Source organism: Sinohyriopsis cumingii, chromosome 12, assembly GCF_028554795.1.
Source record: "Sinohyriopsis cumingii isolate HCF-2022 chromosome 12, ASM2855479v2, whole genome shotgun sequence".
NCBI classification, from domain to species: domain Eukaryota; kingdom Metazoa; phylum Mollusca; class Bivalvia; order Unionida; family Unionidae; genus Sinohyriopsis; species Sinohyriopsis cumingii.
In genome coordinates this window covers 120,816,047-120,833,628 of record NC_142972.1, presented here as the reverse complement: position 1 = coordinate 120,833,628, position 17,582 = coordinate 120,816,047, and the positions used below count along the sequence as shown (strand labels likewise).

At 34.8% G+C, this 17,582-nt stretch overlaps 1 protein-coding gene across 1 annotated transcript in view; it reads right to left on the bottom strand.

Annotated features, from left to right (window-relative positions):
- Window positions 1–17,582, bottom strand: part of LOC149787351 (large neutral amino acids transporter small subunit 2-like) — a 79,341-nt gene that overhangs the window by 38,093 nt on the left and 23,666 nt on the right. The window contains exons 3-4 of the mRNA XM_089977908.1: window positions 15,435–15,570; window positions 4,139–4,264 (exon numbers count right to left, since the gene is read on the bottom strand). Coding sequence (XP_089834034.1) covers window positions 4,139–4,264; window positions 15,435–15,570 — 262 coding nt within the window. The remainder of the gene's footprint in view (window positions 1–4,138; window positions 4,265–15,434; window positions 15,571–17,582) is intronic.

Below are 17,582 nucleotides of genomic sequence, written 5' to 3'. Positions count from 1 at the left end.
TTCTAAATGTGTTACAATGAATTACTTTAGTGATCATTAATAACCACTTGTATGCATGTTTACTATAAAGGAAACAGTCTAAATGTGTTACAATGAATTACTTTAGTGATCATTAATAACCACTTGTATGCATGTTTACTATAAAGGAAACATTCTAAATGTGTTACAATGAATTACTTTAGTGATCATTAATAACCACTTGTATGCATGTTTACTTGTTGATTCACATCTAACTGGGTCATTTGAATATTACACTTCTGGTGGGTCACACAGTAAAATATGTTACATTAAATTCTCACTGACCATTGCTGTTTGTTCCAGTCCAATCAGAACTTAATGTAGTTATTCCCTGCATGACACACAGGAAGTAGTGTCAACGCAACAGAGAAATTTCATGCAAAAGTACTGATTAAATAATCTGTAAAGTACTTAAATTGTACATGGGGAACAAATTTGGAATGTCTTTTTTATGGTGAGATATTTAATCAGTGACTGAATGTGCTGAGGGGATAAATAAAATCAGCACAGTACATATCAGTGATGGGGCAGTGATGAGGGGATAAATAAAATTAGCACAGTACATATTAGTGATGGGGCAGATCTCAAACCACATGAGTTTGTCACCTTGCATAAACTTTATGTTTTTTTACCGAAGGGGAGTGGGTGTTGTCAATAGTTTTCCTTCTTCACTAACAAAAACATCACTACTTTCACACCTGGACTTGACCTAGGTGAGATTTTTTTTTGCATGAGGAAACTGCATCATTTCTTCTGTTTTGTAGATAACACTGTATTGTCTTCCAAGTTTAAGTGAAGACATGAAATTGGAAATAAGATGTTTTTAAAGCATTCGTGTAGTGCAAAACAAAGGGTGTGGTGGCCAAAGTTAGGCCTGCACCTGATCAAATAGAGCAGCCTAAAATGGCCTAATAGGTTGAATTAAAATCAATGAAAACTAACAGGTAGTCTGTTTGAAACATAAATTGACACTAAGTTTGTAAGCTGGAAATACAACCAGTATATCAACACAAATAAAAGGGCACCACACCTAACACAGATGTTCTAAAGTTGGAAAGACCATCAAGTTCATATGTGTATTAATAATGTATTGTATTGCTGGTTGTGTATAATAAATCATACCTATATGTGCTACAGGTATATCGTTTCACCCCTAGATGACACCCCTACTGCTGATGGTAACCATCTGGGCAACATGAATATAACGCTTCATGAATTTCCACCCTACAGTTTACACCTGGGCAACATTTTTAAAATGCTTCATGAAGTCCCACCCTACAGTTTAATATATGTGAATATGGACAGATGGACAAAAAAAACCCCGAAGGAATGATGAACAGACAGAAGGACAATATCAAAATGTCCATGATGATTGTTAACAAAGTACAGGGATAACAATTATTACAATTTTGCTAGAGACCACCTGTCTGTCAGATCACAACATTTTGATTACATTCTAAAAATACAGTATAATTGCTCAGAAGACCTGCATTCTCATCTGTTCCCCATAGATGGTCTCCTGTTAATACAGTGTGCAGCAAGTTCTTTGGGTCTCTTCATAAATGGTCATGTGAACACATATTTGCATAAAACTGAGAAGCTCTAAGTTTAATTTTTTATTCTTACAGTAGTAAATGGTGGTATATACGTATAGATAATAAAGACTACTTGTTTGTTTTCTTTAGTTTTGGTTTTTTTGCAGACAGTTTCAAAAATTGTCCATAGAATATATAACAAGAGACGCTTTTTTTCAGGTCTGCCTATTTTAGCTAGAAATAACAAACTTTAACATTTAGTTTGATCTAAGGTGCTTGGACATTGAGAATAACAAATATAACAGACACACTGAAGATACAGTGATCACTATATTAAGCTTCCATGAAGGTGGGCTTAACAAAATGATACAATTTATGTGCACCATATATATTTGTTTATATGCAAGGTCCAACTTCAAACAATATAGACCCAGATCTGCTGCTACATAATGTACTGGTCAAGCAAGGTCTATGTTCTTTTACTGTACTGATCACTCTATACAAACTGCATAGACCCAAATATGTTGGCATATTATTTATGTGATGTGGGTATATGCAATTTTCAGGTGGACCTTACCTACAAGTGAATGTATATGGTAACTACAATTGTAATACTAGAGCTATTTCCATAGCTCACCTTGGCAGACTGATATACTTTTGTTACACAGTCACCATCCACAGACCATGACACACAAATCAAAAAGTCATAACAAAAATGCAAAACACTGACCTATATTATGTTCCCTCTACTGTACCTGTATGCCCCCCCCCACCTCCACCAGGAGAGAGAGGGAGAGATTACACACCTCTTTCAAACCTATAAGTAACTAAATCTATTAAGTTTGGTGAAATCTCCATTGAGTAAATTTCAAGGCAGAGTCATGGAGAATGGACAAACAGCTAGATGAAATGACAGTATCACAATATTCCTCACAATAAAGCAAGAGGGAATATAACCAACTTGATCTATAAGTTCTTGTGGAAACATGAAAAATATCTAAAGAGATTAATTAGCAAGTTTTTGGGTTGCACACAGTCTGTGTTAGAGTGTAGGAGTGTACACGCATGTAGTTCAAATAAACCTATGGCATTCCTACTCATACTGTACATCATACTGATGGACTGCCAACTGCTCCATTCTACTGTACGTCGTAGTGATGGATTGCCAACTATTCCACTCTATTGTACATCATATAGATGGATTGCCAACTACTCCACTCTACTGTGCATCATACTGATGTATTTCCAACTACTCCACTCTGCATCATACTGACGTATTGCCAACTATTCCACTCTACTGTACATCATACTGATGGATTCCCAACTACTCCACTCTACTGTACATCATACTGATGTATTGCCAGCTATTCCACTCTACTGTACATCATACTGATGTATTGCCAGCTGTTCCACTCTACTGTACATCATACTGATGTATTGCCAACTATTCCACTCTACTGTACATCATACTGATGTACTGTCAGCTATTCCACTCTACTGTACATCATACTGATGTATTGCCAGCTATTCCACTCTACTGTACATCATACTGATGTATCGCCAGCTATTCCACTCTACTGTACATCATACTGATGTATTGCCAGCTATTTAACTCTACATCATACTGATGTATTGCCAACTATTCCACTCTATTGTACATCATACTGATGTATTGCCAACTACTCCACTCTATTGTACATCATAATGATGGATTGCCAACTGCTCCTCTACTATACATCATATGTTAACATAATGCAACTAAATATCCCTAATGCACCACTGCTTTCACTGCCTAAGTATTATAAATTCACAGCCAAGACTTAAAGCTGGTCACATGACTGGTCAGAACATTTCATACACCTTGATAATTGTCACCATATAAAACATACAAACTAAAATTGCCATAACATGCAATTTTTATGAAAATTTCTGTATATACTGAAAATCGTTGTTGTTTAATGAAGTTTGTACCATAAATAAGACTGATTTTTTAAATAAAATACAATGCTAATGAGTGCCCACCTGTAATCATGCAATCCATCAATTATACACTGAAGAGAAGGATAATACATATATATTATATATTCATCATTCTAAAACTCATGATAAAGGCAATTTTTACATGACTGAAACTTTGTTTTTTGATGCTACCGAGATTTCTTGGAATCAAGGATGACCTCACCTTATAATGTTAGCATGAAGGGACTAAACAAAAGTAGATGGTTGAAATCAAAGTAAATGAACCTTGTTGTTTTATCAGAATTGTTATGGTATACATTTTAGTCATCAGTACAGTAACTTGATCTGGATTCTTGTATGGCACCGTGTTTTATAGCTGAAGGTCATCAGATCAAGCCTGATCCTTTGGGCGTATGGTATCTGATATCCTTCCACTGCCAAACTTGATGTTATACAAGTACCCAGGTCAGGTTACTGTAATGAATACTTCTATACATTCCTACAAAAGAATAATGTATACCTTAAACCTAAAAAGTTAGCAAGTTTTTTTAAATAAAAAAGTGGTTGAAAATTAAAAACATGAGGACAATATGGATGCTTAACTCAAGGAAGTATAACAAAAATACCTTTTCCAATCAGGATGAGTCCAGTAATTATGATGATTGCAAGAGCCAGCAATTTAGCTAATGTGAAGACATCTTGTATTCTTGTAGCTGCCCGTACACTGTAGATGTTTATGGCTGTCAAGAATGCTAAAAATAGATAATTTCCACTTTAACACTACAGTCATTATTCATGAGAGACAAAAAGCAAAGATTCAGTGTGCCACAGTATCACATCAAAACATCACAAGAAATTAACTCTGAGATGACTCTTACATTAATTTGGCAGATAGGGTCTTAGTATTGGTATAAGACACACCATTGGAAATATTTTATGTTCATTACTTGAACAACTTCTGACTTCTAGCCCAACCATGAAGCGTAACGTTGATCTTTAAAATGGATCATACAAATGTGTAATGTGACATGACCTTTGGTCATGATGCATGAATTATATATTATTTTCATCTCACTACATGTATCCCTGGGAATTTGTGAGCTACAGCCCAGATACAAAAATTGATAATATTGATCAATTAACTAAGCAGTGATGAAAATAGAATGAAAATAAACAATAAATTCGTAAGTTATGATTTCAACACAAGTTTAATTAAACTCCCTTCACAATCCGATTAAAGTCAGATCTCCATTGTCCTGCATGAAGATCTGACAGCGACCACTTAGGGGTCATGTTCTAGTGACCTATGTTATTACCATAATCACTAATTTTATCAACCAATCAGATGAAGCTTATGCTTTTGCATTTGGAGACTGAGCACTATGACTGAGAAGCATAAATGTGTGCCAAACGATTTAATTCACTTTAAAATTTCTGAAAGCTGCATTTCCATTAGCTAATTCAAAGGTCACCAGAACATGACCCCAAAGTGGCTGATGTCAGATCTTCACATAGTACAGTGGAGATCTGATTTTACTTTGACTACGTTCAATGACTTCGAAGCTACAGTCCTAACAGCCCTAAAATAAAAAGTGAGTAAACTTCACACGTGACTTGATCTTGCAGATAGGACCATCTGATAGCTAACCGATATGCCCTCAAGCTGTGATTTTACAGGGGAATACATTTAATCCATTATTTGTAACAAGTGCTTGCTTCTGGGTGACAGTTTGAAAACACAAAAACTAATAGGACTCCAGTGATATATTACTAAAAGAAATATGACAGGTCCAAAGTTTCTCCACTGGATTTCTGGAAACCAGAAACAATAAAATATGCACATTTGCACGATGAAAATGTTTAGTTGGCTGGTCTTACAAATTGATTGTCTGTCTGTCTGTCTCCAATTTTCCTGTACTCAATGAATGAATGTAAATGTATGGTGAATTCTGATAGAGAATATGGGGGGGGGACTTATCTTAGCAGAAGAATTTTTAAAAAAATATATATGATCATTCTATACCAAAATACACAACAGAAGCTGTCATTTCATGACCAATCAAGAAACTGCAGTCATCTATCAAGTTAGTCAGCAAGACAATAATCATTTTGATTTTACTGCATTTACAGGCAAATTTAATAAGTAAAATGGCAATTTTAAATTTAATACCTTAACAAAATTAAGTTTAGTTTCTAAGGAGACAATGCAGGAACAACACATGGTTTTCTGATTGCAAGCATGCCCAGAACACAAGGGATAAGTCTGACTCCAAAGAATTCAAATAGTGATGATATCATATATCGATATCATTAGATGCAGTGAAATGAAAACACTATAAAAAAATATCGATCAGTAGTATTTGAGATACCAAATGAGCCACAATTAATAATAATAATAATAATCCTTTATTTAAAAAGGGTAACACAATCAGCTAAAAGTGAGTCTTTCTTGAGGCCCAGAACTAAACTAACAAAAGGTATGTGTACAGACATTCTGTGTAATACAACATTAACAACACTTTCGTGAAATACCAAACTATAAACAATATATTATGTGCAAGCCAAAGGACAAGTGGACAGTCAGAAAGCAAAGAAGAAATCAATAACAAAAACAAAAATTCCATTTACATGCCTGTACTTAGATTTTAAATCCTGCCAACTGTTTGCAACCTTAACAGATAATAGTAATAGTAAAGAGTTCCAAGCACCAGAGTACTTGAAACTTCTTTTGAATAATTCAGTCAGTGATTTTGGAGTCTGAATGTTATTTTGATACCCGGATTATAATTTTTTTCTTCACACTTTAAGGCAGAAACACAAGAGATATTAATAACCCAGTTTTCAACAATTTTAGACAACCCTGAAGGTATGGAGACAGGTCAATAATTTCCTTTGGTATCTTTTGCAAAACTATTAGAGATGGGCATATTCTTGCTATCTTTAGAAAAGTATGGAGACATGTCAATAATTTCCTTGGTTATCTTTTGCAAAACTATTATAGACTTAGGGCATACATGTGCTACCTTTAAGAGAGCCAGGAAAAAAATTGTAATAATACTCCAGTTGACAAGATAAGTAAATATATTTAAAATTTGTGGGCAGAATGTTTCAAGTTCCAATTCCATTTAATCCTGCTGATTTTGATGTGCTGAGTGTACATAGAGATCAGTAGCTTTTCACACAATGAAGATTGTGCTTTCTAGTGGTTATATTTACACATTTGTTTTCAACTTGTATGTGACACTCAAATTATTATTTCCTTCTTCTGAGAAAAATTTACTGAAAAATACATGATGATGTTGACATGGTCATATTATCATATTGAACTTGAACGGGAGCATCCTCATTTCCCTTTTCAAGTCAAGTTCATTGAGATATATCCATATATGTATGCCACTTTTATTCTATTGAGTGGCTTGAACACCATAACTTTTCTCAGCACAGTCAACATATATATTATCGTGCGTAGTGCATGCTCAGCCATTTAACAATGTCATCATCAGCAATGTGCAGAGCCTTCAGTCCACCGTGGAACTTTGTCCGTGGACAGTTGTTCACAATGTGTGACATCGTCTAAAGAGCTCCACAGCAACAAGAGTTAGTGGCATGGCCCCACTGGACAAGGTTGAATGCACAATGACCCTGTCCTGTCTGAAAGCGGTTCAGTGTGGTCCATAGATGACGTGGAAGGTTGAAGCCAGGAGTGCAGACAGATAGCTCAGCTACAAGGGAGTGGTTTACAACATCTGTTGAAGACCAGTCAACACTCCATGCCAAAACAGCTGTCATATCCTCCGGCAATGAAACTAACCAGACTGGGCATATTGAAGTCAAGCGGGCTGCCGGATGTGAGGTGATGTCCACGTACAGTGAAGTTTCTCACTGGCATAGACCTTAGCCAACACTTTTGTGGTTGCTTCGTGGTGATACAGATGTCGAGGAGGAATATTGCTGAGTACTGGCAGACATGGTAAAGGAGTAGGACATAAGAGATTATGCACACTGTTGTGTTGAGCTGGACATCAATTAACTCAGCGTGGGATGGTCAAGCCCAGACAGGAGTGCAATACTCAGCTGTTGAATAACAGAGGGCCAGTGCTGATGTGTTGAGTGTCTGAGCACTAGCCAATGAGATACTGTTTCTCCAAAATTTACATTTCTTCCAGTATTTCTTTTGATGACCTTTATCTCACTGATGTTTTGCCTCAATTACTTCAGATGTTAGTAATGGGGCGTACAATGATGTTTGATCCTTTTGTGTTAATCAGTACATGCATGGTGCATGGTCCATTAACAAATAGTTTATAACAATTATTTAAACCTTCAATACCATCATGTACAGTTTTAATTTTCTTTAAAGGTACACTATCCAGCTCTCTAAGAAAGTTATTTCATTGAAATATCTGAAAAACATTACTGTTTTGATATGTGGATCCTACCAAGCCTTGTTATGCTGATGTCTTGTGACACAGACTGGATAATGACCACAGCCTTTTTATGCTGATGTCTTGTGACACAGACTGGATAATGACCACAGCCTTGTTATGCTGATATCTTGTGACACAGACTGGATAATGATAACAGCCTTGTTATGCTGATGTCTTGTGACACAGACTGGATAATGACCACAGCCGTGCTATGCTGATGTCTTGTGACACAGACTGGATAATGACCACAGCCGTGTTATGCTGATGGTTTGTGACACAGTCTGGATAATGACCACAGCCATGTTACACTGATGTTACACAGACTGGATAATGACCATAACTGTGTTATGCTGATGTCTTGTGACACAGACTTGATAATGACCACAGTCGTGTTATGCTGACGTTTTGTGACACAGACTGGATAATGACCACAGCCATGTTATGCTGATGGTTTGTGACACAGACTGGATAATGACCACAGCCTTGTTATGCTGATGTGACACAGACTGGATAATGACCACAATATACTGGAATTTGTATCTGATACATTTTCACAATGGTGTGTATAAATATGATCAATCAGGGTTCAAACTGTTGTAAGACACATTTCTTAGCTGATTTATATTTCGTACAAAATGTTTTGTTTCAGTTAAATCCATTTTCAATTCAATGCAATATCCAGTACTAATTTAGTGCAGCATGTTTACTATAATTAATGGAGTTTTCAGCATTAGCACATTTCAACTGATACAAGTTTACCAATGAAAATCACAATAGTCAGTTTCCAAGAAAAAGATTTAAATTTGGCCTAGGGACTTAGTGTAACATGTGACTTCCATGTGCTCCAAAGCAAATACTCATTACCAATATGAGTAAAAACATGATGATGATATCATAAAAACCTGCACTGTCACAATATAACATAAGTCTTATAAAAATGACAACATCCTTAGTTCAAAGTCTGTTCTAAGTACTCTGGCAAATGTTTACACACAACAAAGGGTGTAGTATTGCTAAAAGTACATGGTACTTAATTATCTACCAAAAAGACTTTTAAAACCTGACAAAAATATGTTCTCAAGCTGCATGTAAAGTTCTTATGTCTAAGTACAGCTGACATCAGAAAACCACGCTACATCAAACCACATGAAACTGTACTGCTTACATAACTGTTTAAAACTGGTTCTCTCTAGTTTAAGTAATTAAAGGTAATCAACAATGCAATCAGTATATCACAGTGAATCTTTATAGCCATTCAGATACATATATTTTCTGCTTGAATGTCAAACTTCATTCTGTTTATTTTTAAAAATTGGAATTATTTTATGAGAAACAGTCAGCCAATTTATTAGAATTTTAAATGCCACCTTGTCACTGCCAAAGAGACTTGAAATAATCCCAACAAATGACACAATGAAAAAGCATACTTAATATTTATGAAATCTGATTCATATTTTGCATGGCAATACAAACAAGACACCAAACAATAACTAAAGCATATGCAATGGTTTGATATTCCAAATCCAACTCTTTTCCCAATGCATATTCCAATAACCCCATCCCCTTTCCTTCTTTCCCCAATGCATATTCCAATAACCCCCTCCCCATTCCTTACAACCAATCCCATCCCATAATAATCCCAAAATCCACGTTGACAAAGCTGTCAAAATGCATCCATCAAGTACATGATGTGTCTTCCATCAATGACTGCATATACAAAATTTGGTCTGAAATAATTGCAAATGCCATTGCAATTAACATTTTTGTATAGTTGAGCTTTGAATTCTCTTATGGATCCATTGTGTGGGAGATGAGGACAACACACACACACCCTCTTGCAGATTGTTATCTCAGGGGTAAAACAACTAGTTTCATAAATTTCTACAAATAGGTTAGGAACAGTCACACTTAAGGTATATGGATAGTCATACAAAGCATATAACAATATCCTCTAAGCTTTTTAAAACACAATGAGAATTATGGGGTTTTTGTTTAATAAAATGTTAAAATAGTGGTCAAAACTTGTACATCTGGCAACATATTATGTTTGGAAAATCAAGGTCAATACACCTACCAACACAGTATGCTTGGGAAATCGTGGTCTATACACCTGCTATCACATTATGCTTGGGAAATCTGGGTTTATACACCTACCAACACATTATGCTTGGGAAATCTGGGTTTATACACCTGCCAACACATTATGCTTAGGAAATCTGGGTCTATACACCTGTCAACACATTATACTTGGGAAATCTAAGTCTATAAATCTGCCAACACATTTTGCTTAGGAAATCTGGGTCTATACACCTGCCAACACATTATGATTGGAAATCTAGATCTAGATGTCTGCCAAAACATTATGCTTGGGAAATCTGTTATTGATTCATTTGCCAACACATTATGCTTAGGAATTCAGGGTCTATGCTGTTTACAGTTGGATGCTTATTATATACACTGGTAAATATAGCAGCTGATCAGGGTCAAACAGTGCAGAGTTCTTGGCACAATACAGGACCGCAAGACTTGACAAATGCAGATCTAAATATCAATCACTTTTACATGGTCGGGTAATCAATAAATGTTAAAATAGTGCACCTGCTGTATAAAATCTGCATTTCATGAAAGGGAAACTTAACATATATTTAAACATGAGCATAAAACAACAGGTAGATATACATGTATGGTCTATAATATTTTGTATACTTGTTAATCATTTATTCTGAGTTGCACAAACATTGCAGGTTAAAACAAGAGGCCCTTGAAGAGACTGCTGCTCTACACCAAATCACATAATAAGCTGGCAGATCAGTGTCTATGTTGTTGAAGAGACTGATGCTCAACATCATATCACATAATAAGCTGGCAGATCAGTGTCTATGTTGTTGAAGAGACTGATGCTCTACATCGTATCACATAATAAGCTGGCAGATCAGTGTCTATGTTGTTTGTTTTACTTACTTGTCCTAACAAAAAACATAAGACACAAATCTGCCAATGCAATATGCTATGGTAGTTCTGGGTTGATGCAATTTGGATTTGACTTTTAAATGGGTGTATAAGGTGGAATCCTCTTACATAACACAGACAGGACAAAATCAGTGATCTTCTGGGATAAGACTGCAGTGAATAATGGGAAGTCATTATACAGAACATATCCATAATTTCATCTAATATTTTGAATGGAAAAACTTCCAGATGATATCCAGTGTAACAAGGAACATTTTATGGCCTTTCTCATGCCTCTAGATTTTTCCTGTACAAAAATGGGGTCAACAGTGTCCCTAACAAAACATATATATAGAGTAATTATAGCAATACAAGCAAGACACCAAAGTAGAACTTAAATCAATCACCTGATGGACACCTGACAAATAGCCAAATGCAAGCTTAGTCATCAATTAAAGGTTTTCCTTAATAATGGCAGCAAAATTTAATTGAAGGGTCAGCATCATTTCTACAAAATTGAAATCCCTCTAAGCAAGGATAATTTCTATCAATATTAGTCCAATTCTGCTAAGCGTTTCTGAGAATCATTCATTTAAAGACTTTACTGTTTTTAGTAATGGTTGATAGGCATCAATGGTACACATTTTAGAGCCCTTTATGATAGGATACATTTTCTCAGATTTGGTAAAATTTATATAAGCAGTTGACAAAAACTAATTTAAAGGTTTCTTTAAATTTAGCAAAGGTGGCCATATCTGATGCAGATCAAAATTATTTGTATAAATCTGAAAGCTCTTTTTACATGCAAAGTGTATTTCAAATTTGGTCACATTCTGCTGAACAGACTTTTTAAATAAAAAATATAAAAAATTAAAAGATTTTGTCTATTTTTTTTTTGCAATGGAAACATTTTTTATGGTAGATCATTTGTATAAATCTCAAACCCCTCTGTGCTAGGATGCTTGTGTAAAATGTACTTAAATTATTGATGACTAGTTTGTTTTGGGTTTTGTTACAAGTCACTTGATGGGTTTATTAACAGGAAGGCTAAAAAATTAACATAAATTCTCTCTCCACAGATGGTGAATTTGCAGACAGATCACCAAAACCCAGTCATCACAAATTCATTGGAACCATGAAGAAGTGGTAACTCAGTACATACAAACATTGTGAATTTCTTGAGGTACAATAAATGCTTGCATTAGTATAATTACTAATCAAAGCAGTCTTTGCATACATGGAACTATCTGACATAATGCTACCCAAGACGAAACATGGATTTTATTACAGGTGATAACAAAGTACTTGGGTCTAAAATTATAAATTGCTGGAAATATTTGCAAGGTGCAACCACCACCAAAATGGCAGAAATTAACTGAGACAGCCCAAATAAGATCAAGAAAAGACTAAGAAAATATGCTGGAAAAATTAAACGAAATGGGTGAAATAAAATTCAGACGAGTTTGTGATGTTGTGCACTTTTTGTACTAAATATTCTAAAAAATATGAAAGTGCAGAGAGTAATTAATTTGTAAATCTGTTTGTGAAATAAATCTGCTGTTGTTTTAAGCTGATATTAATGAATAATAAATTTTGAGTTAAAAACTGAATGGGATTCTGTTTGTTTTAGCAGGATCAGTAAAAAATTGTTTTTGTGATCCTATGGGTTACTAAAAAAAAATCACAATTTTGAGCCCTGAAGCCTTATTTGAGGATAGCTTGACATAATTTGTTAAAAGTCTGAAAACTTATTTCCATGATGCATTGTGTCAAATTTCAAATTCTGTTATTAATTTTTTACAAGCAGTCATTTTAAGTGTCTTCTATTAGAGTAGCAATTAATTTTTAAAGTAAATAGGTAAAATTTGAAGAAAGAAAGTGTCAAAAGCCCTCCATTCCAGAATATGTCACTTTTAGCCAAATTCATCTGAGTAGATTCTGAAAAATCTGTTTCAGAGTTTTCATCTTTTAGTACACTACTGCCACATCTGAGGGTGGGGGTGGGAGGCAAAGACAAAAAAAAAAGGTCGCAGTTTGTAATCTGGTACAGAATAAGAATATTTCTGCAATTTCATGTTCTAAAAAAAGTATTAGTCAGTTTCAGTATGATTCTTTGTACCAGTCTCTGCCCCCTCCAGTTCCTAAACCACAACTACCCAACTTAATTTTATTTCTTTGAGGCAAAAGCATATCCGTATTGCATAAAACTATGATGTTATGTGATAGATATGCACTCAGATTATTTAAAGACACTGCAATGTGCATTTGCCTGATATAACTTGATGTAAATTTGAAGCTGTCCACAATAGCCAGTACTAAATTATGCTTCTAGTGTTTGGCTAGTTGGTGTTAACAAATTATTAATATCTTAATCAGTTTCCCTTTACCCTCATTTGTGCACCAGAGACCCCCCAATTTTTTTGGTTGACCCCTAGTTTTGATACCAAAGTTTGTTTTTTACACAGTCTGACCACCAGTTTTAACACCAAGGAGATTTTTGACCCTCAGCCTTGCACTCCTATGGATACACTGCTTAACGAGTGTAATATCTGGCAGGGACAAAAACAGGGTCAGCTGGGAAACTGGACACTGTTTTTCTGCAAGACCTAAGCAGTTATGTGTTCCTGAAAATGAAGTACTGCAAAAACAGGGTCAGCTGGGAAACTGGACACTGTTTTTCTGCAAGACCTAAGCAGTTATGCGTTCCTGAAAATGAAGTACTGCAAAAGTATTTTAGAAACTACTTCAAACTCAATGATATTGAGTCAAGCACATCATAGATGTATCATGTGATATAATGCAACATAACTCTCCATCATTCATATATTAACTTTTCTATATACTGTAAGGAACATAACACGTATAGTTAATTCAAGGTTAACGACGCATTTCAAAAAGAAATAGGCATGTGGACATTATTATTCATGAAGATGCTTCATTGTTTTGATTTCCATCACCATGCTGGAAAAGATGCTCATAAAATGGAAACTTGAAGTCATACAACATGCTGAACTTTAATATTTTCATCAAGTTTAACCCATCTGTGACAAAATAAAATCAATTCAGAGGGTACCTTTTCATGCGGGACACTATTACAGTTGTATGTTCACTATATTCCAGCTACCACTTTGCAGAAGTGTGGATTTAATTATGTAATAAATATTATTTTGCATACATGTACTCTGAAGAAAGGAAGTAAATAAATGTAGATGGTACACAAATGCTATTTCATGCAGTGACAGAATGAGTTTAAAAATAAATATGGTAACAATTTGATTCAAAAACGGAATTTTTTATGTTTTTTGGGTGGACAGCACTGAAGTGGTAAGTGAGGGCAATGATACGGATGATGATTTTGATGAGGAAAAAAAAGACCATTTGTGAGGAAAGATTACATATTTAGGCAGATGATAATCCTGACTTAGGCCCTGCAGATCATAATCTAGATTTTGACAGAATGAACTGAGATGATGATAATTGGATAGAAGAAAATTTATTTCCAAACTGAATTTTAGCATGTGTAGGTCAAACTGGTGGACAGTACTGGAGTGGCAAATGATGGCAGTGATGTGGATGATAATTCTTAAGGAAATACAGACAATTTTGTTGATGGAAATTAATATTTTATGCATTTGGGATTGTGATATCGACAGATCATCTAAAATGGCTATGAACTTACCACATTTCATACACTTACACACTGGAGGTAAAGTGAATATTGCAGATAGAAAAACTGCATTGAAAGTAAGTTAACAAAAATGTAACATGTTTTCTTTGAGTTTACTTCACTTTTGATGAAAAGTTATGACTTCAAAGAAAATTAAAATTTTAAGCATTTTAAATTTTTATAAAATTTTGAAAATTCATTTGAAACACCAGTTCTGTAAAGCCAGACTGACCAGCATCACAGCATTTTGTCATAATGATAAGCCAATGTAGAATTTCCTGTTCTACACAACCAGTTGCCTGTTTGAGGTTCAGTTTGAAATGGGTTCATTAGTATTTCTTTTGTTTTTATTTGTTTTTGATCAAACATTTAGTAAAACAGCTGTTTTAAATGACTGCTTCAATATTCTAAATACTAACCTCTGTATGGACAGGTCACTTTTCCACTGGGAATGTTCTATTGCCAGAAAAGATATAACCAGACCCTACTCATCAGCATAGCACACTATATAAAATTAACACTGACACTAAACCCATGTAAATTTGTGTCATTTTAGTGCATATTGAAATTATCATGAAAAACAGCTGAAAAGTGTTTAAGTTATGATGATTTCAATTAGTATAGTACAGTGGCAGTCAGACAAGTGATGGGCATTTGGCCTGAATGTCTGGTAATCTGCCAGGCCACCCCATCCATAAATCAAACAATGCTATCACCTTCACCAGTAAAAGTACTGGTCAGCATTCCACTGGTATGGGCATGTGTTAGGGTTTGAGCTGGTACAGCAATTATGTCAATTTGAGTCCAGTATGAACCCTACAAATGTCAATCAAACTCCAAGTTGGTCAAAGTAAACACAGCAATAAAAACAAGACATACATATACAGAGCGCTGCTAGAAGTCTTGTGGCTGTATCTGGAGGGTTGCAGGCAATGAATAATGGCTGAAGGGCATAATTGGCAAAGGTCAAGGCCACTATAGCCTGTGCTGTAGGTCGAATAATGATCAGGTTTACCTGAAATACAAGACAAAAATTTCTGAATGCTCAGCAAAAATGTTTGATTATAAACATAAAAACACAATTACTTCAAATGTTAACACATTCTTTACCTTACCTGTTATGATGACTGCAAATTGGCTGCAATACCCAAGCTGGTTTCTACATCCAAGCTTTGATGACTGCTTAATATATGTAGAAACTATACCAAGCATATTGTTAACAAAATAATATTTTGTACATTTATAGAAGTAATTGTGTTTCATTTCACTTCAAGATTTACACAAACATCTAAATATAAAAATGTCATTTTATGTTCACAGTTGTTTGCTTTTACTAAATGAAATAATTTACTTAAACATTAATTTTACAGACCAACTGGGTTGAGCACTGCAAATGACAACATCTCTATCTAACTACACAGGATAAAAATAGTGAGATGTAATAATAACAGATTTTGAGAAATTTTAAGTGACTCTCCAAACTTTTATAATGTTGAACAATAACTGCTGATATTGCATACACATCATGTATATTGAACAAATTATGCCAATATTGCATACATATCATGTATACAGTAAATTATGCCATTATTAAATATGAAACATGTCTATGGAGTAAATTATGCCAAAGAAACAAGTCTCTGAACTGCAACAAGATAACATATCTTACAAAGTATAATCAAATTTTTATCAAACTGGTTGGTTGGTTGGTTTTTAATGGCACTTTTCAACACGTTATATCATGTCAAGTTAATGACTTTCTCAAGAACACATGGAGGCAGGTACTGAACTGCAACCCTGGATTATAAATCCAGAAAAAGCTACTGCAGCTCCCAAATTTACTCAAACTAGGCCCTGATATTGGTCCCAAAGTTGTATCCGCCCTTTTCTGTTTTCAAATCATATGTCTATTTTAAGTAAATGCAATGACTCTAATGTAGATGAGTTTTACAGAATTATCCAACACTTGAATTTCTGTGGAAAAGTTAGGAATTTGAAGTGAACACATCATATAATATGACTGACTGTGAATACACTGACAGAAGTAAACTCTTCAAGTTAGATTTTGAGATAATTAATTTAGATTTAAGTCTTTATACAGTGGGATTGGGGTTTAGATTTAAGTCTTTATACAGTGGGATTGGGGTTGGTTTAGATTTAAGTCTTTATACAGTGGGATTGGGGTTTAGATTCAAGTCTTTATGCAGTGGGATTGGGGTTTAGATTCAAGTCTTTATACAGTGGGATTGGGGTTTAGATTAAGTCTTTATACAGTGAGATTGGGTTTTAGATTTAAGTCTTTATACAGTGAGATTGGGGTTTAGATTTAAGTCTTTATACAGTGGGATTGGGGTTTAGATTTAAGTCTTTATACAGTGGGATTGGGGTTGGTTTAGATTTAAGTCTTTATACAGTGGGATTGGGGTTTAGATTCAAGTCTTTATGCAGTGGGATTGGGGTTTAGATTCAAGTCTTTATACAGTGGGATTGGGGTTTAGATTCAAGTCTTTATACAGTGAGATTGGGGTTTAGATTTAAGTCTTTATACAGTGGGATTGGGGTTTAGATTTAAGTCTTTATGCAGTGGGATTGGGGTTTAGATTTAAGTCTTTATACAGTGGGATTGGAGTTTAGTTTAAGTCTTTATACAGTGAGATTGGGTTTTAGATTTAAGTCTTTATACATTGAGATTGGGGTTTAGATTTAAGTCTTTATACAGTGGGATTGGGGTTTAGATTTAAGTCTTTATACAGTGGGATTGGGGTTGGTTTAGATTTAAGTCTTTATACAGTGGGATTGGGGTTTATATTCAATCTTTATGCAGTGGGATTGGGGTTTAGATTCAAGTCTTTATACAGTGGGATTGGGGTTTAGATTTAAGTCTTTATACAGTGGGATTGGGGTTTAGATTTAAGTCTTTATACATGTACAGTGGGATTGGGGTTTAGATTTAAGTCTTTGTACAGTGGGATTGGGGTTTAGATTTAAGTCTTTATACAGTGAGATTGGGGTTTAGATTTAAGTCTT